This window comes from Schistocerca serialis, unplaced genomic scaffold (assembly GCF_023864345.2).
Source record: "Schistocerca serialis cubense isolate TAMUIC-IGC-003099 unplaced genomic scaffold, iqSchSeri2.2 HiC_scaffold_1401, whole genome shotgun sequence".
Classification (NCBI taxonomy): Eukaryota; Metazoa; Arthropoda; class Insecta; order Orthoptera; family Acrididae; genus Schistocerca; species Schistocerca serialis.
Window position 1 is genome coordinate 428,277 of NW_026047627.1, and position 25,303 is coordinate 453,579.

Consider the following 25,303-nt stretch of genomic DNA (forward strand, 5'->3'; position numbering starts at 1 on the left):
CTATGAGATCACCAGCGTCCATCTTCCACCTCTAGTCTACGCTCGCCATAGACATTAAATCACGAGTAACTTGTAGTTATGATAGATAACTTCACACAGAAATGTCCGTGGAAGCCCTGTAGGCTTGTTCTAGCTCTACTACTGATGTGGCGACAATGGTTTGCAACTCATACACGGTGTGGGGTTACAAGCTCAGACGTCTAGGTTATAATAAATATGTTTTAAGGAAGAATAATTAGAAAATGGCAGTTCAAATTTGCCGAAACTAGTCATCACTGTACGATCAATTGCGATTTCGGCAAGTAAAGTTTTCGAATTAGAAGACTTCATCATTTAAAGCTATAGAGAGTCTTCTACAAGACTCTCTCTGTGCCAGGTAATCCAATAGATGTGACTTTAATTATAATGAATGTAATCCAAATCGAGATGTACAGGGCGAATCAAAAAGGAATTTGCAATTTTAGAATGATATAGAAATGTATTGAGATAACTTATAGAATCGTTAGGTGTATGATTATGCAGCAAACAACCTCCATGTACTTCAGTCCATCAGTGCCCCATTCCACCACCAGGAATGCCAGCGTTGTGCAGAGTTAAGATGGCTGCTTTCACTGGTGTGGAGCGTGCCCGCTGTGTGTTCTGGTTCCATGAAACGAACTCTGCAATAACTGTTCGGTGGTTTTATTAAAGACCGTGCGTATGTTCCTCCCGTAGCAACGAATTCGGCCGACCTGAAAAATTTAATCTACGCTGCTGTTGCTCAACTTTCACCCGATTTTCCGCAAGGAATGTGGGAAGGGGAAGTTGACTACCAGTGGGATGTGTCCCACATCATAATTGGTATTCGCATCGAAACGAAATGACGTGTTATTTTGTAGTAAAGAACCTCAAATTTCTTATAAAATAACACGTCAATCGACTGTAAGTTATCTCAATATATTTATGTATTTCCAAAGCTACAATGTCCTTTTTGACACGCTCTTTATTTTCAGCGTCATCAGTGCGCAGTTTTCTAGAATGCTACTGTTGACCAAAAATAAACTCCGTCCAAATGCAACATCTTTGAACCTTAGCCTCAGCCACACTCTTTGGTTTATTTACACCCTGTAGAACAAGTGGGAGTTGTTGGCTGTGGCAAAGTTTGTGTATTGCTGTGTGATCAGTCCAACTGGAGAACGTGAACCACGTTCTCCAGTGTGGCTTGTGAGCAATGGGTAAATTGGTGGATGGTAATTACTGTAAGTAATACCATCAAGCTGACCTTGCACAGTAAATAATTCTGGATACCTTGCCACATTCTGCGCTTCTTTCTATCGTCTTTTCTGTCCTTCCTTGGACTACATTTAGACATGAGAACAGTTATGCGAGAGATGACTGGCTTCGTGACATTCGAGGCGTGAAATATCTCATGTGGTAAACTAATAATGGGAGGCGCCGCCCAGGGAGGTCGGGCTCGAGGACACGATCTGAGACCGCGTTCCTCAGCAGCGTTGTTGAGGCCACAACTACCAATCATTCCTACTTCGCTTTTTTTCTCTTCTCAAAAGTTAAAAATTATATAATTTTCGATTTGCAAATTTCTTGTATTATAATTTCGAGAAGTGATTACAGCTGTATGTTACACAAGAAATGACAAAAGACCTCCACGCGGCAGTGCACGGGCAGCGCTGCCCGTGACCTCAGCTGCGCAGCCAGACACCGCGGTGAGGCGGGGGCCGAGTGCACTGAGTGGAGCACCGAGGTCCGCAGAAAGTTATCAGGTGGCGGGCCCTGGCTGTGCAAATGCAGGCTCTGAAAAGAAAGAAAGTGCAGCCTTTGCTGGAGTCACTCGTGCCGGTTTTCCAGGACGCTTAGCACGATGCCGCAGCCGTGGCGGCTACCTCGGCAGTGAGCGCTCAGCCCCCACTGCCTGAGAGGACAGCGCCGGCCGCCACCGTCAGCTGCCGTCAGCCTCTGAGGCACCCACTCGGCCGCCAACTACGTGTTTTCACGCCGCTGCACAGACAAGTTGTTGTACTGCATTTGCGGCATTCTTAGTGGCCTTCCCTGCACGGAAAGCGAGCTGCCAGTAGTTTGTACCGCTCAGAAGCCGGTGAGACGACTTCTGGCGCCAACCAGCTTTTCAAAGGCTTTTTACAGAACATCGAGGAAGCAAGTAGATTTATCGGACTTCCTTGATTACAACTACCTCCGCGATTTTCCATGGCCAATTTGTAGAGATCGATTATAAACGAGACATAAACATGGAGCTACCTTTGGCGCCAAAAGTTATATAATTTACCTCTGATAATCCATTAGGACATTGACCTGTGCCTCAAACAAGACTATTTAAGGGTATGGAGACAACCTCATGAATACATATCAGCAGGGGACCGACCGTTCGAGGGGCTGGAGGCTCAGGAATGGTGTGGAGCGTCTTCAGTTGCAGTGACATGGGACTCCTGATATGTCTATATACAATTCTGATAGGTGACACGTACATAAGCATCCTGTTTCATCATCTGCATCCAATCATGTCCATTGTAATGTCCGACTGATTTGGGCAATTCCAGCGGGGCAATGCGGCAACCCACATGTCCAGAATTATTACAGAGTGACTCTACGAACTTTCTTTTGAATTTAAAAACTTCCGCTAGCCACCAAACTCCCCAGACATGAGCATTATTGAGCATATCTTGGACGCCTTGTAACGTGCTGTTCAGAAGAGATGTCCACCCTCTGGTTCTCTTACGGATTTACGGACAGTCCTGTAGGATTGATGGTGTCAGCTCCCTCCAGCACTAATTCAGACATTAGTCAAGTCTGTGCCACATGAACCAATTTCTTTTACTCTTCAGTGCCTACATGTGTGCATGTGTATATGTGTGGATCTTTTTTCACCTACGCACATTATGTAAAGGCAAAAACCAATTAGAAAAGAGAAAGTGGTTGACTGGGAAAACAGAGTGCTTATTATTAGTTTTTAATTTGTACATGGAATTAAATGCAAATATGGCACATAATTAAACGGAAAAAGCAGATAGTTTATTAATTTAAAAATGTATATGGAATTAAATGTGAAATTATATATGTGATTAAATGGTATAAATGGTTCAAATCGCTCTGAGCACTATGGGACTTAACATCTGAGGACGTCAGTCCCCTAGAACTTAGAACTACCTAAACCTAACTAACCTAAGGACATGACACACATCCATGCCCGAGGCAGGATTCGAACCTGCGACCACAGCGGTCGCGCGGTTTCAGACTGAAGCGCCAGAACCGCTCGGCCACACCGGCTGGCTTAAATGGTATAGAAAATGAATATACTAAAAAATACACATCGATCATTTTTTTTACAAAAAAAGATTCTTAACAATATCATTGTTATTTCATAGAAAAGAACCTAATCACTACAAATGACTAGCCAGATCTAAATGATGAAAAAGGAGTATTTCCTTAAATCAATATTGTAGATGTGGCTAGTTATTTACAGTGTGCTGCATTACACATGTCTTTTCTTCAAAGCACAAAATAAACTTCAAGGTAAAACAATAGGAACTAAAAAAATTATGTACAGTCACAGCAGCTTCGCAAAACACTGCCGCTGAGTTAGAGTAACTACACGTAATTCAGCATTAACATCAAAGGGCTGACTGCTGCCGGCCACTGTCTGTGGCGTGCCACCCCTCTGGCTGCCCTCACCAGCTGCGGCGCCAGCACTGCTGTGGAGGCCGTGGCTGGCTGGCTGGTTGGGGAGCTGGCTGCTGGCTGCGGCCCCGCCTCTGCAGGTCTCCTCTGGAGGCGGGCTGGCGGCTCCCCACCCAGCCAGTGGCCACGTGGGGCCCGCGGCGGCAGCTCGCCACGGCACTGCCCGGCCGACACGAGCGCCACAGAGCCGTCTCGCGCACAGTGCTGGAGACTTCCGAGTAAACACTGGCTCATGGTACATTTATATGCACTTGAATGGTGAGGATTGGTACGCAGTGAGGCAGGAAGAACAATATATTCTGTATTTTCTCTATTTACATATGTACGTTTTATACTCATTGTGTAGAGCAATGTTTTCCCACACATTGCTTCATATGAGTCTAAAAAATTCAGCTTGTACAGTATTCTGTCCAGCAAGTGCCTCAACATATGTATTAGTAGACATACCACCCCTGAATTCTACTTCACTGAACTCGATAGTAATAGGCTCTCCTGGTACAGCGAGAATAAATGCATTTATACACTGCTCCTCTTACATTCAACTACCAGTACCTCAGTCTGTCTGTAGCAGTCGCTAAAATGCAGTATAAATCATCCAAATTCCCCACACTCGAATGTTTTATTTAAATGCGCATATCCCCTGAAGTTGATTCAGTCATAGCTTCCCTGTAGATAAGCACTGTTGAAACCCTCCTCCCATACATTTTAAAGTCAGTTGGTGATTGTAATGCACCACACTTTGTTGTCATCTACTTCTTTGTATACTCCCTCATGCTGCACAGATAGTCCTGTGATGCCAAAAACACGTCGAAAGTTTTCTATTTCTAGACCTACACTGACGCTTTTAGATAGACTAACAGTCACAGTATATGTGTTGGTGAAAAGCAGTACGCTTCTGCAACTTAACTGAGACTTGCCGACTTGAGGAACTTTTGATCTCTGTGTGAAATAGTTGAAAGACTGCAGGTCTGATAAATCTGGAAGATACTCTGTGGGTTGTTGCTGCTTTCCAGCTGGAGTTCATTGGCCTGGTGTAATACATAGGTATTATCGAGTACGTTTGGTTTTTCGGCCCACCCCTGCTGACTGCACTTTGTGATGTTCCTTTCACTACTTTATACAGAACTTAAATGATCTTTATTGGGCGAGAACAGTGTCAGGGAGGGGAATGTAGGGGGATTGGAGTGGGGAGGGAAGGGTGAGTGGACGGGAAGGCGACATACGGATATGTATCTGCTGTAATATGACACCGGAAGAAAAGTACTGACAGATCCTGAGGGAGCGATTTCGCTCGTGCAGTCTCTTAACGGATGAACGCAGAAAAGGTTTCTAGATATGGGAGTGGAACGCAAATTTCATAATAGCAGAACCCCTTACTTTGCACTCGACAGCGAGTGTTCATGAGAGACAAAGGTATCGCCAGGAGTGCGGCAGAACATAATCTGACAGACAGGATGAGCTGATGATGCTGTAGTGTACAGGGACGTCTAAGTGTTGAGTGACTGTAGGATGGTACAAGATGACTTATGCAAAATTTCTGGTTGGTAAGATGAATTATAGTTAGATCCAAATGTAGAAATATTCGAATACAGAATTAGCAGCGCGCTGCTTGACAATCACGTCCATGAAATACTTAGTTGTGACGTTGCAAAGCAATGTGAAATGAAATGAGCATGTAAGGGTGCAGCGGAGAAGGTGAATGCTCGACTTCGGGTTGGAGAATTTTAGGAAAGAACGGTTCATTTGTAGAAGACAGAATATAGGACACTAGTACAATCCGTTCTTGAGCACTGTTTGAGTGTTTTGGATCCGCACAAGGTCTTATTAAGGCAAGACGTCGAAGCAATTTAACTGTGCAGCCAGAGTTGTTACCTCCAGGATCGAACAACATGCTAGTGTTATGGAGGTGGTTTGTGAACGAAAATAGGAACCCCTGTAGCGAACACGATATTATTTCTAGGAAAATTATAGAGGAAATTTAGAGAACCGACATTAGAAGCTGACTGCAGAACGATTTCACTGGCGTCAACGTCCATTTCGCTTAAGGAGCACTAACAGAGAAATTTGGGTGTCTGTGGAGTCATGGCGAAGAAGTGGGATCTAGAGAAGATAAGATCCAACAAAGAACAAATTACAGAAATGCTGTCACTTGAGTTTCTAAACACATTAAGAGACAAAGAACCACCTGATAATGTCAACGAGTACTGGAATATGCTGAAAGAAGAAGTCATCAAAGCAGGACAGCAAAATATAGGATATGTAAAAGGGAAAAGGGAAAAGAAACGATAGGTCACACAAGAAATGATTTCGAATGTGGAGGAGAGAAGAAAATTTAAAAACAAGAACACTGAAGGTGCAAGAAAGATGTACCGAAGGTTAAATAATGAACTGCAAAGAGAAACAGAGCGGGCTAGGAAAAAATGGTTAAGAGGAATGTAATGCAATCGAAGAACTGGACAGGAAGGGAAGATACGACTTACTGTACAACAGAGTAAAGACTATGACATGGGATTAAAACAGAGCAGGAAGTGCTACTATGGAAATTTTGAGTAAAGACGAAGAGGTAGTGTACAAAGATCGTGACGATGTCCTCCAGCGATGGGAAGAATATCTAAAAGAGCTATATGACACAGATCGCAAACCAGAAACTGTGGAACTTGAATTACTCAACAGTGTAAATGATGACCAGAAATGAAGGCCCAGCCATCATAATGGAAGAAGTGACGTCTGGCATGAGTGCAATGAAAAACGGTAAAGCAGTAGGTACAAATGCCGGGAGAAATATTAAAATGCTTGAAACAAGATGAAATAAGGGAAATATTGAGGTTATGAATAAAATATGTGACAGTGGTGAATAGCCTGAGGACTTTCTGACAAAACTAATGATTCCATTACCGAAAAAAAAACAAGGAATCAAGAAATGGAGTGAGCACGGGACAATCAGCCTCATTTCACATGCAGCCAAAATGATGTTAAGAATAATTAATAACCGACTTTAAAAATTAATGGAGGAGAATCTTGGCGAGGAGCAGTTTGGCTTTAGACGGAATACGGACACCAGAGATGCAGTGGGGCTCCTACGACTCTTGGGAGAAAGGTTTATTGAAAAAGGAAGAGACCTCTAAATGTGCTTCACCGATCTAGAAAAGGCATTTGACAGTGTGGCTTGGGGCAAGCTGGCGACTGTAATGAGAGAAAAGAGAGTGGACTGTAAAACCAGAAGATTCATTATATCTTAATCAAAAAGCCTCAGTTAAAGTGAGAGGAGAAAGTACAAACTGGATCGGACTAGGAAGAGGAGTAAGACAAGGATGCTGTCTATCACCTAACGTTTTCAATCTCTACTTGGAAAATATGATTGCCCAATGCAAATTAGATGACAAAGGAGTAGAAATTGAAGAAGAGTAGGGTGTTTGAGGTTTGCTGATGACATGGTCCTTCTAGCCACAGGGGAAAAACAATTACAGGATTTAATGGACAGCATTGACGCCATTATGGAATGAAAATTAACACAAAGAAAACAAAAGTATTGGCACTAGGAGAAAATAAAGAAATAAAAGTTATGCTGAATGGAGAAATATTAGAACAGGTGCTAAATTTTAAGTATCTTGGAAGAAGGATAGACACCGACTGGAAGTGCACCACAGAAATGAAAACAAGGATAGCAGTAGTAAAAGAGGCATTTTATAAGAAAAGGAGAGTTTTCTGCAGCAGTGTGGACAGAGAACTGAGGAAAAGATCAATTGTTTTGTATGGAGTGCTCTTCTGTATGGCGTGAAACATGGGTTTTGAGGAATAAAGACCGAGAAAGGCTGGAGGCTTCTGAGATGTGGACATGGCGGAGTATGGAAAGAATAAGTTGGATGGACAGAGTAATAAATGAAGAGGTATTGAGATGAGTGGGAGGGAAAAGACAGTTGCTAGATGTAATAAAGAGAAGAAAATGAAATTGGATTGGGCATATATTAATAAAGAATGACGGACTGATAAAAACATGTGTAGAAGGTTATGTAGAAGGGAAAACGAAGCGAGGAAGGAGGAGATTTCAGATACTGGATGACGTAATGGACGGTACAACATGCAGCAGCCGTAAGAAGGAGGCAATGGATCGCAGAAAATGGAGAGGCAAGGGACCTGCTAATATAGCAAAAAACTGATGGTGATGGAGGCATAAAGAGAGTCGCTTTTCCCTCTCTGTATTTACGAGCGTAACAGGGAAGAAAATGACTAGTGATGGTGCAAGGCAACTTCCACCATGCACCATATTGCGACTTGTGTGGAGTTGTAGATGTACATCTGCATCTACACCAGTACTCCGCGTGACACCCGGCGGTGTGTGGCGGAGGGTTCTTGTAGCATCACTAAGTGAAAGTCTCTTTAGTGCGCTTGTCGCTTTGTCTATGTGTTCTGCAAACAAAACACAGTTTCCCTACAAGATTTTCTATTTGATCGTTCCTATTTAAGTTGGCCCTAATTGTAATACCTTGGCATTTAGCTTAAACGGCACCCTTTCAATTTGTGTGACTCATCGAGTAAAAGAAATTTAACGAGTTCCTTCTAGTTCTCCTGTGGATGACGTAACACTTTTCATTATTTAGAATCAAGTGCCACTTTACGCACTGCACCGGTACACTCTATAAATCATTTTGCTATTGCTTTGATCTTCTGATGACTTTACTAGATGGTAAAAGACAGCATCATCTGCAAACAATGGCTGCTCAGATTGCCTCCTAAATTGTTTTTATAGATTAGGAACAGCACAATGACTACAACACTTCCTTGGGGAAGGGCAGATACCACTTTTGTTTTACTCGACGACTTTCGCGAGCTCTCACCAGGCAGACAGGAATACGGCGGTCATCCGGATGAGAAGCGTCACGCTTCCCGTGGTTTGGCCGTCCTGCGGCAGACTTCCGCTGCGCCCGCCGTCATATTGAGCGCGCGCTCCCTGCGGCGCGCACTGCTTCTGTTTGCTCCCCAGTGTCGACAGCGGACAATGCAGCCGGCGGGCGTAATTGCCACAGTGGCAGCTCTGCTTGCAGCAAACGGGACCTACTCGGTGCTGGAGTGCGTCTGCAGGCACATGGACAAAAGCTCCGAGCTCAGTGCCGGTGAATATGTGCTACAGCGGTGCTACTGTCACCATCCCTGTAAGTGCTCTTTCCTGCTGTACGTATTGATAAGACGTTATGCACAGTCCACTTATCAAACACTCACAGGCGGCTTGGCTTACATATGCTGTTATTGAAAATTATACGTTTTCTGCCTGACAGTGAAGGACTATGTTTATTATGAGGACGCTCAGCTAGGTATCCACTCTTAAGGAATACGTATACAAATGACACTGGTGTAACAGGGTGACGAGAACTGAAGGAAAGTGATGGCATGCAACCGAATGCGAAACAGCCTGTCGTGGAGCTTATCGTAAAACTGGATGTCCTTTAAGGCGTTGGTGCAGATAGTGTTATAATATGTTTCATACACACTGAAAAGACAGATATCTGGAGGTACTATTCATCTGGTGGTTCCAGGTGGTACGAACTGCTATGTCACACACTTTCCAGGAGCGGTAGCTTGTTCTTTAGGAGTATGATATCTATGCACAGCCTAGTAATCAAGAAAAAACACCTATTTTCTGACGAGCTATTGGCCAAAAGCAGTGATCATACAATAGCTGTAGTTCTCTTACGTCTGTTCTCCCACTCTTGTCTTCTGTGACGTAAATATTCCCTACGGCCCCTGCCAAAATTACACACACGAGAAAGAATTAAAGGACGCAGAGCAATAAACAGCGTTCCAGCCATTTTACCATCTGGTTAATCAGTCAGCATAACTGTATACGAATGCGAATTGATAATAGATGATATTGACTGATCTGTCTTGGTACCTCTAATTTTCAGGGTCCCTTTCATGTACGTTTCCTCTTCAAATGCCGATTGGCTGCAGTTGAAAACAAGTTCCTTACTCAACGACGGGGTAAATTTGCTTATCTCATCTACAAATATTTCGGTCGATCCTGTAGTTTGCTGTGCATCGTAGAGTTGACACTTTCTTCGAAATTTCATTATCTCACGTCTCACACTTCTGTAGCACTGTTTGTCGCCATGCAAGCATCTACTACTTATCTTTAAATCTCTATAATGTATGTCGAGCATCCTTGAACTGCGCAAACACCAGTTTTTGTGATAAGTGCGCCTTGTCCTCCGTTGAATGTCAGTAGTTTTCCTTACACACTAACGGTCATATTTCAGCTGACTTGTTCAAAATTTGTTCGTAATTGTTCTTTTGCTATGCTGTCTGCGATTTTCCAAGTCCTTGGACAACGACTGTCCTTCACTACGTTTGACTGGAAACGGGAGCTGCGGCCCTCTGTCCGACAACGACGATGAACTACAGCACACCTGTTTCAGTACAACTTTCTAGTGCCGTGCACGTATCGCCATCACTGCACTCCTCTTGTACACTGTTCGCACAACACCACGCATTCCGCTGACTCATCCGCCACTTCTTTCTCACTCAACGAAATTTCTTGACTTCCTTTCTGATCAAATCTCGACTTTGGCTACTGTTAGTGAAGATATAACGCAATGTTTGCTTCGTTTATCGTTGCCATTGCTCTGCTTTGTAACAACAGCACTAGCACTGTAGCACTACCGTGACTTACTCGTCGACTAAGCAGTTCAGCTGCGCTCCGTAGCCTCGTGCTGTCGACATCATTTGACAGCTCCAGTCCCGCCCCCTGCTGGCATCATCAGCCAGTGTTGTGTTAGCATCGTGGGCAATATGTGGGCCGCCGAACGCTGTCACATCTGACATGCAAGTGCATGTCCGGCTTGTGTCTTTACCCGTAGCTTACAGCATACACGGAAAATAAAATGGGGTATTCGTAGGAGTTGACCAGGAAATCCAAATGTTACTTTTACAAACATTTACATTAAAAGAGCTGCAGGATGCCTTACTTCGGCTTTTCCACCTTTGCTTTACTTCGAGCTGAGGCAGCGGCTTTTGTACTTCATAGTTCTCTTCTAAGCTATAAGGTGTGTCACCTAGGGAGATATACCCCCGCAATCTCAATCCTCTACAGTAATTTTTATTTTGTGCTGAGATTTTCTTTTCCGCCAGTGTATTTCTAGCGACCATTGCCCTCGCTCCTCTCTGCTGAAGGAACGATCATCAACTTCCGCACGGAGGTTCCGAAGAGAAAGTGAACCTCATCAGTCCCCGGGTAATGCTTTCAGACATACACTTGCTATTTGAACAAGTTAAAATATCACACAATAAAAACTAAAGATGCAGAAACAATGATAACATACGAGGCAGAATCGAAGGACGATTGTTTCATTACATACAACCAGCTGTTTTCTGGGGCTTATAGAGTTTCCAGACTTATAGAGGTTCCAGGCTGTGGCTGGAGTGTGTTCCCACGGCCGGAGAACGCGAGCGGCCCGTGGCGCGAGTCGCCCAGTGCGGGGGTGGGGGCCGTGGCCCGCTGCGTGGGAGGCCGGCCTGCCTGCAGCCAGACACACAGGTCGGGGAGTACGTGGAGGAGGTGCGCCAGTCGGCCGTAAACACAGTTTCGCTTAATCACAATAGGAGTAGTTTCCTTTCGTTACGGTGATTGTCAGGGAAAGTCCCTCAGTCATTGGCCGTAACTGTGGCATTATTCCAGTACGGGAAGCTTCAAGTATCGCTGCACAGTTGACGGGGACAGGCTCTCGCGAGAATACATTGCAGGTTACGGAGAGCGCCAAGTGAGTCAGTCGGCCCTCAGACACGACGAGGCGGAGGTCTCCGTGTTGTGCCAGCAGCGTGGACTTCCCTCTGTACGAGTCAATTACGTTCATTGATATCAGGTGTGCATTACTCGATCGTTCACAGTGGTTAATTACAATAGACACACCGCAATGGCATCCCGATTTTTCGGTTAACAGTAGCAGCTGCCCACAGTCACATCAGAAGAGACTGTTTGTATGTTTACAGGCCGGTAGCCACACCGATTGCGAGACACGTTATCTGAATTAGCAGTCTCACTGGGCAGATAGGAAACTTTTAGAATGCTTGCTGGCGATATTACCTCACCGCCGATGTTCCCTCAGCTGGACTCTCTTTCGCGAAGTGGATATGACGTGTGTAGCCACGTGGGCTCTTTCTTTACAGAGACATTACGCTTTCTTCTTTATTTCTCAATTTTGCAGTCTGACTCATAGCTGGTGTTTTCACGCATTTCCTTAAAAAGACGTGAGTCGCTCTCGCCAGAGGGGATGAGCAGGCAGAATATCTTTTGTGTGTCCAGAGATTCTGCCGTAAACTTTCTTGCAGGTGAGAACAGATCAGCGCATTTTAGTCCAAAGCCACTCTCTGCCACTCAGTGCCTTCATTGCTGCTTTATCTGCGGCGAGGAACCGTATGTCAGCCGCACTTGCATATCGGTCGACAATTTAAGTTCGATTATTTCTAAAATGATCTCAACATTTTATGAGTACTTAGCTATTACATTTGTTTTCTCCCTGCTCCATAAGCGCTGAACGTTCCCACACAAGTATAAAGGGACAGAAGTGCAACTACTGCCTCGGAAGTGTACAGAACAACGAATGGCAGCGCCTCTGCTGCTTACCTAACGAGATACCCCGGGTAAACACTCCTACAGCTAAGAGGAAAATACAGCTCAGAGGCGGATCCCAGAGATTAAAGCGAGAGGAGAGTGGTATGCCGATTACATCATTGGGAATTCCAGCTTTTCTCGCTGGAGTTATTTGACTGTGACGCAGTACTTGGCAGGTAGACTGTGATGAGACAGGCTAAGTGTGCGGCGCTCCAGGAGATGAGAGTACAGAATGCCTGGGGTCGTCATTCACGGCCCAGCCTGGACTGGAGATCTGAAGTCACCAGGAAAGGCTCCCACCGGCTGCCGCTCCAGTCCGGAGCGCCCTGCCGCGTGCAGCCCAGTTGCCTCTCGGCCAGCCTGGAGTCTCCTCTCCAGCCCCGCACTGCCAGCTCTGACACCAACGTGAAACTGTATTTGCTCTGGCGTTCTGCAAAGATCTATGAGCACGGGTCCATAAGTCTTATTCCCAATCTCGCCAATCAAACCAGTTAACGATAAGTGTGATTTTCACTTAAATATTACTGTCTGCGCCTAGCCAGGTACATCGCACGTTCCTGTGGTAGCGGTGCTAACTCTGTCAAGCTGGGGCAGAACAGCATGGCTGACATGCGACATTAAATTATTTTGTTGAAAGGATGTCGAAAGTGTCGCAAGCGAGCTGTCTCAAGGACTCAGAAATGTAACAGCTGCGATCAGTGTAACCAATTACGTATTGTATACCGAGTGACTCCCCGTGAGATGGGCGAGAGTGCAACGTGGCATTCTCCGCTCTGCTCAGGGCCTCGATGCACGGATCGTCCACACCGATGCTGCAGTCAGAACCTCGGCTCATACGGAATGACGGCACAGTGTCCAGTGTTGTACTCTCGGCGCAGCTCTTGCCGCTTCCTCGTGAAGGGGAGCCGCAGCAGTGGCCGCCGTGCTGACAGTCAGCTGACTTGTTGACCTTTTGCTTGTAAAAGTGTGCAGCACACCTCACGCCGTGTCGATTATCGTTGGCTGCAGCTCTCTTAGTGTTTCACTTTCAGTAGCTGCTGGTACTGATGAGCATATGAGTAGCCCGTGGAAGCTCGTGAGTCAGAGTGCAGACCTCGAGGTGACTGAAGAACGTTTTGCAGATTGGTCACCGGGGTTCGCAACGTGCGGCGGCCTGGAGCAGCCGCCCCCCGGGTGGTCAGCTGCGCAGCGCCTGGCAGACCGCCTCAGGGACTCCGAACTGCCGCCGCCGCCAGCAGGTGGAGCGGAGGAGGGAGGGGGGTGCGCCGGCGCCCTGGCGCAGCTCCGCCGCCTCACGTGGGGCGAATCCTTCGAACTCGTCGAGGAGCTCAACTGCCGGATCGCTGACGACTGTATCGACTCCTGCTCTGTACCGTGGTATGTAGACCACTCGACGCCATTACTACTAACCTTACAACTAATTATTTCCTTAAATTTATTCTCAATGCTGTCACCTACTTTTCCTATTTTGCGATACTAACTATCTGTCAATAAGGGCACATTTGTGAGACCCAAAGAGGAAGCGCGCTAATACGTTCTGCCGTCGCCTCTTCTGTTGACACTTTCCACCGAGCAGTCAATGGAATGTGCCTCGCTGTCTCCGCATATCGCTACAGCAAACAGTAAATTATCTGATGATGACAGTCAAAGACTGAAAGCGGTAACTAACAACAAAAGCTTTTCATCGAGACTGCTTGCCTTACTAAAATTGAATTTATATTCCTATTTCCCAACGGTATTATCAAAAATCAATAAAAGTACAGCGTCGTTTGTGATGACGACAGCTGTAGCTCGATATCGTTGTTAGTTGTAAATTAGTTCAAAAATGAACAATAAACACTGCAATTGGCTAAATTAATTACTTTTCGAAAGAAGCAATTATAGAGCCAACACCCTGCACCACCAGACTACAGTAATACTCCACAACATTTGCTGTATATACGTAATTAAAATCTCTAACATGGCAGCAGTCACAAACAGTAAAATTATGGAAGCCATAGGAATCGTACAGCCAACCAGTGGCACGTCAGATGTTTATTCACACTTTTACCTTGCTTTACTGTTCATTAAGCCATGTGGCTATACCTTAGCATTTATATGAGTCACTTTAGTGTTGACTGAGCTTTATGACCTGTTTTCTCTTTTCACACAATAAGTTTACACACGTTACTACTTCTTCCAAGGAAGAAAGGTTTATATCTGTTTAAACCTAGGTAACGATTCGAACAAACTTGTGAAGTACAACTAGCTGGTGCATGATTCCCATTCGTTCCATACATCATTAACTTATAGTAAGACAGTCACATGCAAGCCAACTTTTTCTTGAAGCATCATGAAATGGCATCACGTTATTACCGCCTCTAGCCTCGAAGACTTCGTCAACTCGGCGGGGAAGAGAGTTCCGGAAGTTTCTTCAGATACGCAGCATCTGCCCGAGGCCTCCCACTGCTGGATCAGATCCCCTCAGAGCTACCAGTGTGTGGGGATGTCGGCTGCCACGTCTCAGCCGCTGTTCCAGACAGTACCGGACAACGTCTGCGGCTCTGAGACCGGGTTGTCTAGTGGTCGCCTCGTTGTGCTATAGGGCGCCTGAGTGTTCGTGAAACCGGGAGTGTATGCACGCAGCCTGGGAACACGACTGTGTGTGTCATCTTCTACAACGCAAGTGTCCAGAGAATAGGGCAACACTTCGTCACCGAGAATGTTGAAATAAACGTTTTGGTTCAGGTTCACACTGACCGTAGTGACTGAATCCAAGTCGCGGTGATAGTAACACCCCTATGACACCATGGAACCACCAGTGGCTTGAACTGCATCCTCTATAGGCCGTCGGTCCCATCGCCACCTCCATAATTTCAGAAGAGGCGAAATCGCGCGACTCGTGTGACGCACCTCCACCCAGCCACTGTCCGTCTCTGTGTGGTTTGGCCCACTCAAGACGCGCAGCTGTGTGTGTCTGTGTGAGCGACGGCCGCTGACTCCAAATGTCGAGTCTGTGCAGCCGCCTTCCGAACGATTGCTAGGCAGCTGGTTCAGATGGAGTTGCTTTGCCAGGCATTGGCAATTTGCGTCTGGTCTGAAACCGATCGCCAGTCACTTGGAGTTACACTCGTCAACAGCCCTGCCGGCTGGGATCTTTTTACGCCACTGCCTCACATCACTACGAGTGGTTCACCATTCGTTGCAGATACTTGGACAGTCCACATTGATAGACCAACAGATCATGTAACTTTACTAGTGGTGTGGTCGTGGACATGTCGAAACGCAAAAATTCCTTTCTGCCACTTCTCGACATCTCCACGTCGACGCAGGTGACCGCCCTGATCCCACGCGAGCAACATCTTCGACTGTTCAGAGATGTCACTAAACCCGCACAAAGACGTAAACAACCGTGCATGAGCAGCGCTGATTAGACGGAAGGGATCCGACAGTTCCAGTCGTTCCACCAGGAAGGAGGTACACGGCTGGTGTCGTCTGTAGTTCAACCATGCCTAGACGGTCAATACCGCGGTTCGGTCGCGTCCGCATTGTTACTTTGTGCCAGGAAGGGCTCTGACCAGAAGTGTCCAGGCTTCTTGGAGTGAACCAAAGCGATGTTGTTCGGACATGGAGGAGATACAGAGAGACAGGAACTGCAAATCACATGCCTCGCTCAGGCCGCCCAGGGGCTACTACTACTTCAGTGGGTAACCGCTACCTACGGATTATGGCTCGGAGAAACCCTTACAACAACGCCACTATGTAGAATAACGCTTTTCGTGCAGCCACAGGACGTCCTGTTACAACTGAAACTGTGCGCAATCGGCTGCATAATGCGCAACTTCACTCCCGACGCCCGTGGTGAAGTCCATCTTTGGAACCACGACACCGTGCAGCGCGGTACGTGACCCACCAACCAATCTGAGGGATCTACGCCGATTCGCCGTTGAGGAGTGAGACAATCTGGACCAATAGTGCCATGAAGAACTTGTGGATAGCACGCCACGACGAATACAGGCATGTATCAATGCCAGAGAACGTGCTACTGGGTATTAGAGGTACCAGTGTGTACAGCATCTGGACCATCACCTCTGAAGGTCTCGCTGTATGGTGGAACAACGTGAAACGTGTGGTTTTCTTTACCAATAAAAAGGTGCGGAAATGATGTTTATATTGATATCTATTCCAATTTTCTGTACAGGTTCCGGAACTCTCGGAACCAAGGTGATGCAATCTATTTTTTGATGTGTGTATTAAGTAGTGAAAAACATCTCAACATATCCATATCTTACTAAGCGAGCTAATAAGATTGATGAAACGTTGAGCTGTCACATTCAAAAGGGTAATTAGATTAGGAAGGAAGACTCTAAAGCAGTAGATGATTTGTCCTATTCAGGCAGCAACATAATTGTTTGCAGCCGAAGTAGACAGGACATAAAATACAGACTGGCTAGGGCTTGGAAAACATCTCTGGAAGAGAGTAATTTGACCTTTAGGCAGTCATTTCTTAAGGTACTTGTCACGAGTGTAGTCTTGTATGGAAGTGAAACATGGATGGTAAGCAGCTGACACAAGAAGAGAATATGAGGTGAGATGTAGTGCTAGAGCAAACTGCTGAAGAATAGGCGTTTAGATGGTTTAATTAAATAGAAGATACTGAATCGAATTAGAGACAGTAAAAAATATGCCACAACTTGACTGAAACACCTCCTGGGACGTCAGCGAATCGTCCGTTACGTAATGGAGAAGTAGTGTGGGGAGAAAAACTTGTGGAGGGACACCGAGTGATGAGTACAGCAAACAGGTTCAGATGAATGCAGGCTGCAGTAGTGGAGGGGCTCGCACAGGATAGTGTAGCATGGAGAGCGGCATCAAACCGGTCTTCGAACTAACAATGACAACGACAAATAACTACGACAATTGTAATGATAACAGAAATAACGTTACTTCTCACTAATCTGAAACCCGAATCTTGCTGACAGACGGAAACTGTGTGTCAGGCCGGCACTCAAATCCAGTCCTCCTCCTTCTGCGGACACTTCTCACACCAACTGTAGTATCGAGATATGAACAACAATGTGGGCATTGTCGGTCCGCCTTGATGCAAAATATTTTTGTTGTTCATTTATTTATTTATTCATTGCCCATGTTAGTTTCAGAGACAAATATCGCCATCAATGTAAAACATGCAGAAAATAGCACAGCTATAAAACGGTGTAAAACCTTATTACATATTTACTGTTTGTTTTTTAAATATTGTGTTCTGTGGGTACTTTCATAATAGCTTATTTATTATACATTACAGCGTTGTTTTAAGATTCTTTTTGGTGTTTGGGGCATATTTTCTGTGTTTTTCTGTTGCCGTTTTTCTCAACATAAATCATATCATTTACAACTGTGTGAGCGACTATTAGTAAACAAATACGAAAACGTGAACTTACGTATGTCAGCGTTATGCAGTTGGGACTACGGTAGTGTTGTGGATACAGTTTTGTTGTGTACTAGGTTGTTACATAGTTTCTCGTGTACTCATGTTCGCTGGACGGCTTGCAGCTAGTTCTATACACAGAAAAACATAACCGTCGCACTTCTTTCATAATGCTTAACGTTACGCCAACTTGCCGCTGGCGTGTCTCGTGAGAAATGTATCACACGTTGCAAGAAGAAAATTTAAGCGCAAGTTCTGACGACTTTCGTTCCTCATTTATGTGTCTCTGTCTGATGGGCGAGTGGTCCTTTTGCAAGTGTGTGCTTTCTGTCGTGTGTCGTGCGTCAGTTCTCTCAGAGCAGTGAAGATTGTGTCGTTGAAAAGTGTTGTTTCTTCGTTTATTACGTTTTTCCCTTCCACTATTGCTTTTTGTATATAATAATTTTCGTCTGTTGTTGTTGGTATAAACAGAAAACCTTCTGGGATAGAATAAAATGACCAACCTAAGTGATTATCCAACACAAAATTATCAAAGGAACCCAGAGACATTAATAAAAAGCATCACACGCATCCTCACACAGAACCAGACAAAAAGAATGATACAAAGGAATCCTAAAGCTCCACTCTTAACAGGCCTCCCAAAGGTCCACAAACTTCTCATTCTAGTCAGGCCAGCGGTGGACTTCAGAGACACACATGTACACATTCCTAGAGAAAACATACACATACACAAACAACAGAAGCTTCAAAACGCCAGAAGACATAATAGAGAAAATTAAGAACATCCCCCCAACAGCAAAACTTGTATCTTCTGACATTACATCCATGTACACACACATACTCACAGAAGAAACTATAAACACTGTAGAACAACAGCTAAAGTACAAGAAATTCCCAGAAAGACAAATAAATGAAATCTCATCCATTCTTAGTCTAATCATTGAACAAAACTATTTCACTTTCAGCAACAACTTCTGTTTGCAAAAAGAGGGGCTAACCATGGGATATCCCCTGAGTGGGAAATTAGTAGGCATATTCTTGGATCGTATAGAGAACACAATATTAAACAACTTTTTAAAACAAGATGAGTACAAAATAATTGACTGGTACCGATACCAGGATCACATATTTGTCTTATAGATGAAACACAAAACAGTTGAAGAGCTACACAGTAACATCAACACAGTACTACCTCAGCCTCACTTCACAAAGGAAAGAGAAAAAAAAACAAGAATCAAAATTTCTTGAATCTTACAGTTACAAGAAACAAGCACCAACATTATTTTTCCATCTTCAGAAAACCCACATCCACAACCACTGCTACCCATATCTCATCCAACCACCATACATTCAGTAAATATGCCAGCTTTGCACCCATGCTCCACAGGGTAAACAGAACACGTCTTAAACTGAAGGGTACACACGGGAACTAAATATAATCAAACACAGCCAGCCGCAGTGGCTGAACGGTGCTAGGCACTACAGTCTGGAAACACGCGACCGCTGCGGTCGCAGGTTCGAATCCTGCATCGGGCATGGATGTGTGTGATGTCCTTAGGTTAGTTAGGTTTACGTAGTTCTAACTTCTAGGGGACTGATGACCACAGCAGTTAAGTCCCATAGTGCTCAGAGCCATTTGAACCATTTACAATCAAACAAATTGCTGTTGAAAATGACTACAAAACAGATACCATAAACAAGCTCAACAGCAAGGTAAATATGAAACATTAAAATAGTGGTCACCCACTCAAAAGCACAAGCAAAGAATTTGAAAACCAACTGGCCAAACACACAGACAACAGAGCAGACCACATCACTTCAGGAAACGGAAACATATGGTACACACTGACATACAGTAATAAAATATCACATAGAACTGGAAACATCTTGAAAAAGCAAGGGATCCCAATAACATTCTAAACAAACATCATAGTTCATAAAAGACTAAGACCAGACAAAAGAATCTCAGAAAAATTCAGCATGCTGGAATATACCAGCTCACATGTAACTGCTGTCAAGCCTAACACATAGGAGAAACAATCAAAAATATCCGAACGAAGTACACAGAGTCCTAAAAAGTGACAGCACACATTCCACTTTCGCAAGACACCCAATGAACAAAAACTGTACCTCTACTAATATCGAAAGTGATCTACACATAACAGAATGCACACACACGCAAAAAGACATAAACGAAGAACAGAAGTCGTCAGAACTTCCGCAAAAATTTTCGTAGCGTCCTTGTAACATGCGATACATTTCTCGCAACACATGCTAATGGCAAGATGGCGTAATGTTTTGGATTATGAACGAAGTGCGAAACTTACGTTTTTCTGTGTGTTAAATTAGCTGAAAGCCGTGCCGCGAACGTAAGTACACGAGAAACTATGTAACAACCGAGTACACATCAAAACTGTATCCACAACACTACGGCAATCCCAACTGTATGACGCTGACATACATAATGTTTTTGTATTTGTTTAGTAATAGTCGCTCATACAGTTGCAGATCACATAACCTATGTCGCGAAAAACGGCAACAGAGGCACACAGAAAATATGCCCCAAACACCAACAACAATCTTAAAACCATGCCGTACAGTATAATAAATAAGGTACTATGAAAGTACTCACGGAAAACAGGATTTATAAAACAAACAGTACACATATAATAATGTTTTACAGTATTTTATAACTATGCTATTCTCTGCATGTTTTAGATACAAAGACCCCATGACCCATTAATGATGGCGACATTTGTCGCTGAAACTAGATTGGGGAATAAATAACTAAACAACAAAATCGCTTTGCATCCAGAAGGACTCACAGTTCCCTTTTTTTGTATGCAAGCACCATCTGGAAGAGTTCCAAATAAAATTATTCTATGGAGACATGATTCACGACTTGTATTCACAGCTTCAGTTTTGACATTTTCTTTTCTCCGGCACCTCGTTCTCGGAATGATAAGATGTCAGCCACGGCATTTTGGTAAGCATGTTCCTGTCTTGGAAGAGGCGTATGAAGAGCTGCAAAGAAGACAGGACGACAGGCAACTCCTACAGATAGCTAAAGCAAGAGATAAGGCGACCAAGGACATAACATCAGTGAGGCTGATAAAGGATAAATCAGGTGTAGTATTATACGACCTTCAGAAAATCCTGAATAGGTGGTGGGAGTACTTTCAAAGGCTATTGAATGAGGAAAATGTATGAGAGAAGTTTGAGTAAGGAGATATAAATGAAAGAATGACCCAAAGTATAAGTAGGAAAGAAGTCCAACATATGGTGAAGAAAATTAAAAATGGGAGGCCCAAGGAGCTGACCAAATCGCAATAGAAGCATGGAGAAGTCTGCAAGAACAGGGTACTGATATTCTCTGGGATCTAATGCAGAAGATCTGGAAAGGAGAAAGAACGCCACATGTGTGGAGAAGCAGTGTGCTTCTCTATAAGGGCAATTATAGAGGGATAAAAGTGATGTCCCACATAATGAAGATCTTGGAAAGGATATTTGAGAACAGGGTGCGTCTAGAAACTGACGTATGTAAAGAACAGTTTGGATTTATGCCGGAAAGAGGAAAAACCAACAAAGGATGCGAAAAATCTATATATTGACCTGCAAGGAGAACAACTGATGATCAAGACATTTAAATATCTAGGCTCTTACATGAAAAGTAATGGAGGACTGGAGGTCGAAATACAGCAGAGGATAAATAGTTATGGGTAAACTGGAAGGAACTGAGCTGAGTACTGTGTAATAAGAAGGTTAGCTGCAGAATGAAAGGAAAGTTTTACAAGTCTGTGGTGAGGCCTGCGATGCTGTATAGTGCAAAAACTTGCCCAATCACAAAAGTCCAAAAGAAAAAGATGAAAGTGGCTGAAATGAGAATGACAAGGTGGATGAGTGGGGCGACACGAAAGGATAGGCTAAGGAAAGTGTACACCAGGGGAACAGTGAAAGTGGAGCCTATAGGGAAGAAGATCCAAAAAAGTAGGCTGAGATGGTATTTACACGTGCTTAGAAGAGGGGAGTACTACACGGGGAGAAGAGTTGAAGACCTAGAAATCGAAAATTCGAGGAGAAGAGGAAGACCGAAACTGAGGTGGAAAGACAAGGTAGCAGGAGACCTACGGGAGAAAAGATGGCTCAGAGAAGAAGCACTGGATAGGAGTTTATGGAAGAGAAGGATCCAGCAAAGCAACGCCGACCCCACATGATGCGGGAAAAGGCTGATATGACGATTATGAGGATGACAATGATGTTCCTGTCATTTGTTTGGAATGATCTGGGCAAAGAGTAGGAAGCGTAAGTCACAATATACGGATCAGGTATCCTTGTTTGACAAACAGTTTACGGGCTTTTCAAATCGCTGCTTCTGTCACTCTGACCTTGTATACAGGATGATGCTGGCTGTGTAATTCCCACCAGATGTTCTGATTATGTTACTTCGTGATCTTCCTAAATTACTTCAGGCAAATGCCCAGGTGATTCCTTCCATGACCTCACGGCCAACTGTCTGCTCATCCTCGTTAAACTAGACTTATGGGTGTCCACATGCCTCTATATACATGTTTTCAGTTGTCAACCTGTGAAGCAACCGATGCCCAGTTTTCATCAAAGATGGATCCTCGAAGGAATAAAATTGCACTACACCTGCTCACGAACCGGGACGAGGGTGCTCAGACCGGCTGATGGTGTCAGAACCCTCTCCACACTCGTCACGTGAGCTCGCGAGGGCCGCCTTCCAGGACTGTGGCGGTACAGGCCCGAGGAGCAACGGCTCGGCCATGTGTGGGCAGCACGACGAGGGTCACGGGCAGGCGTGTCGCGGGGGAGCTGCGGGGCTCCTGCTGCACATGTCGGACATTAATGATCTGGCAGACATAGTTAACAGTCACTGCACAGACGGTGTAATTGTCTGTACCAAAGTGAACATGGTCAGGGAAGGAGGGGAAATGTTTGATTGCAGTGCACACTGTGCAAGGAGCGCGCCCAGAGACGAAAGTTACCAGGTCTAGGCCATTCTAGGAGGCCAAACTACAATTGAAGATGGCAACGGAAGGGGAGGCGATTCACATTAACTGATGTTGGTGGCCGTTCGTGGAACGTCTCACAAGAAAGGCGTCTGTTCTGCTCGAGGTCTGGATCACGAGAGAGAGAAGCAACCGTGTTCTGCATTGCAGAGTGCTCCAGTGTCCACACACGTGACCTGTATCCCACACACGCTACTGGGTAAAACCGATGGCGTGAATCCACTAACAGTCTCAGCACAGGGCTCAAGGCGTCTCTTGTCAGCGGCTTCAACTGGACAGAACTGCCACAGACAGGCAACTTCTGTCACGTAGGCACAGCGTAAGTTGCTCTGGGAGAAAACTTGTAAAGATTTCATTGGGCCTTTGAAGTAAATTCTTTAAACCATTTCACTAAAATATTCCTTTACTGGCTATCAGCACGTCCAAAAGTACTACCTCAAAGCAAAAGCACCGCATGTACCTAATCACATCTGGATAAGATCTTAACCTTCGAGCTGGACAGTGTCATTTATCACAAATTTCTTTCTATATGCATTGTTAACTGTCTTACGCATTTTCGAGAACCACTTGAAACTTTCCACGTGTAAGCGCTATTCTCCCATGCCTTTTGCTAAAGAAAGCTGCGGTCTGAGCTGCAACTTAAGGTAGTGGATGTGCTTTTTCTTTTTCTCTCGTTCACATGTCACACGCCGTCCTCTTTTCTTGGTGGCAGGCTACCCAATTGTTTCAACCCACGGATCTTTGAATTTCTCTAGGAAAGTTGCTACGTTGACAGGAAGTGAAGCAACCTTATCTGTTTTGACTAGCTGAAGCCTCGCAAGGGAAAATGCTAAGTCTTTCAACGAAAATGCTCCTTTTCTGGATTTACCTCATTTGCGTCGAAAATGATTTGAGCTCTTATTCCAGCTATATCGATTACAGAATAGGATACGACCAGTGGCCATCTTCTGGTGACCCATGCTATGGAATACGCTCTTCCCAGTTGATCGACTATGTAGACCCCTCCATTTGTCACATTGTAATAACTGCCTTATTGCAACAAGTTTATCGGTTGCTCTCCCTTCTTGTCTTGAGCTTTTGTCGTCAAAACGGATGCAACGTAAAAGGAACAGCAGTCTTCTATAGCTCATCACATCTCCCGTAATCTCCATATTTCTGCCATCTGCTCTCCACAGTTCGACAACATTAATGTGGCCGGCTTGCGTAATCCCAGAGAGGTAAAGCAATCCCAGTAATGTCATTATTTCTTCTTCTGTAGTGATCTTAGCATCCGTTTCTCTTGAATACTGTACACTTTCTTTCTTAGACTGAGTACAGAAGAGTGTATACTTAATATTTTGTCAATCGTTTCCGGCCTAAGTACTGTCCATTTCACTTATGACCTTTCTGGATACACTTTCTGACCCAGGAAATATTTTTAGAATAATCTTTCTTTTTGTCTTTATGACTACATTAACGCATAATTGATTCCATTTTCATTTTTCTCTTTCCTAATAAAAATATAAACAGCGGAGAGCGACTGTTCGCGGCCATCGTCTGAATTGTGTTCCCGTTCGGGATCCGAACCTCGATCACGTCGTGTGGCAAACTGTTCCTCTTCTTCCTCAGCGTCATTGCCAATTTCCTGGCCTGATTCGGTGTCGAACCCTGGATCGTCGTCGAGTGGCCACGCGGCCTCCTCGTTGTCGGCCAGCTTTGTTGTGGCCTGTACAGGGTGGCAGGGCCCGCTTGTCGACACAAGGTAACGAGATGAGAGTGAAAGGGACGCCACTTACACGACTGGGCGCGTTGTGTACCTTGTATTCTAAGACGGCACACGCGTTGTTTATTTTACGTTTCTGCTGCTCACTTGGACGTGTGACAACACAACTTACCACTGAGCTGGCTGAAGCTATAATGAAGGTATAGGTACGGCTGGCAATTTTATAACAACAATGCATTTTTTTATTTATTATGCAGAGAATTGGACAAGACAATGCCATATGCGGGTGGCGCATTTTATGCATAGTCGCGCTCAATCGAGAGTTAAACTGCAGTGAAAACTGAAAACTTCCTTTACTTGTTTGTAAACGTAATACTGTGCACTTAAGAAATAAGCAGATAATAGTTATCCTACACCTGCCATACCAGTGAGTAATATTTGGAATCAGTCGGTTTACAGAAACACGTAGATGCACGAAACACAGAAACCTGTACTGGCAGTCGCAAATATTCCCTGAGAGCCTACCAGTAAATAAAAGTTATTTGAAAACGTCCTGCCTTCAACAAAACGCAGTTTCTTCTTCTTCACCCATACATGTTTCGGCGAAGCTTTACCGTCATGAGAGGTTCCCTTCATTTTTCTGTCGAACAAAGAATATATTCAAACTTCCTGGCAGATTAAAACTGTGTGCCGAACCGAGACTCGAACTCGGGACATTCGCCTTTCGCAGGCAAGCGCTCTACCAACTCAGCCACCCAAGCACGACTCACGCCCCGTCCTCACAGCTTTAATATCGGTACAGCCATTCTTATAAGGGAAGGCATTCCGGTGACTGAAATCGAACGACTAGAATCAGGAAGAGCCGTAGGCAT

At 44.7% G+C, this 25,303-nt stretch overlaps 1 protein-coding gene across 1 annotated transcript in view; it reads left to right on the plus strand.

The window, feature by feature from the left end:
* Positions 1 to 1,858: 1,858 nt before the first annotated feature.
* The window catches only part of LOC126442694 (uncharacterized), a 104,397-nt gene continuing 80,952 nt past the window's right edge, over positions 1,859 to 25,303 (plus strand). The window contains exons 1-6 of the mRNA XM_050090743.1: positions 1,859 to 1,887; positions 3,616 to 3,925; positions 8,600 to 8,809; positions 11,066 to 11,254; positions 12,509 to 12,705; positions 13,301 to 13,669. Of these exons, the coding sequence (XP_049946700.1) occupies positions 1,859 to 1,887; positions 3,616 to 3,925; positions 8,600 to 8,809; positions 11,066 to 11,254; positions 12,509 to 12,705; positions 13,301 to 13,669 (1,304 nt within the window). The remainder of the gene's footprint in view (positions 1,888 to 3,615; positions 3,926 to 8,599; positions 8,810 to 11,065; positions 11,255 to 12,508; positions 12,706 to 13,300; positions 13,670 to 25,303) is intronic.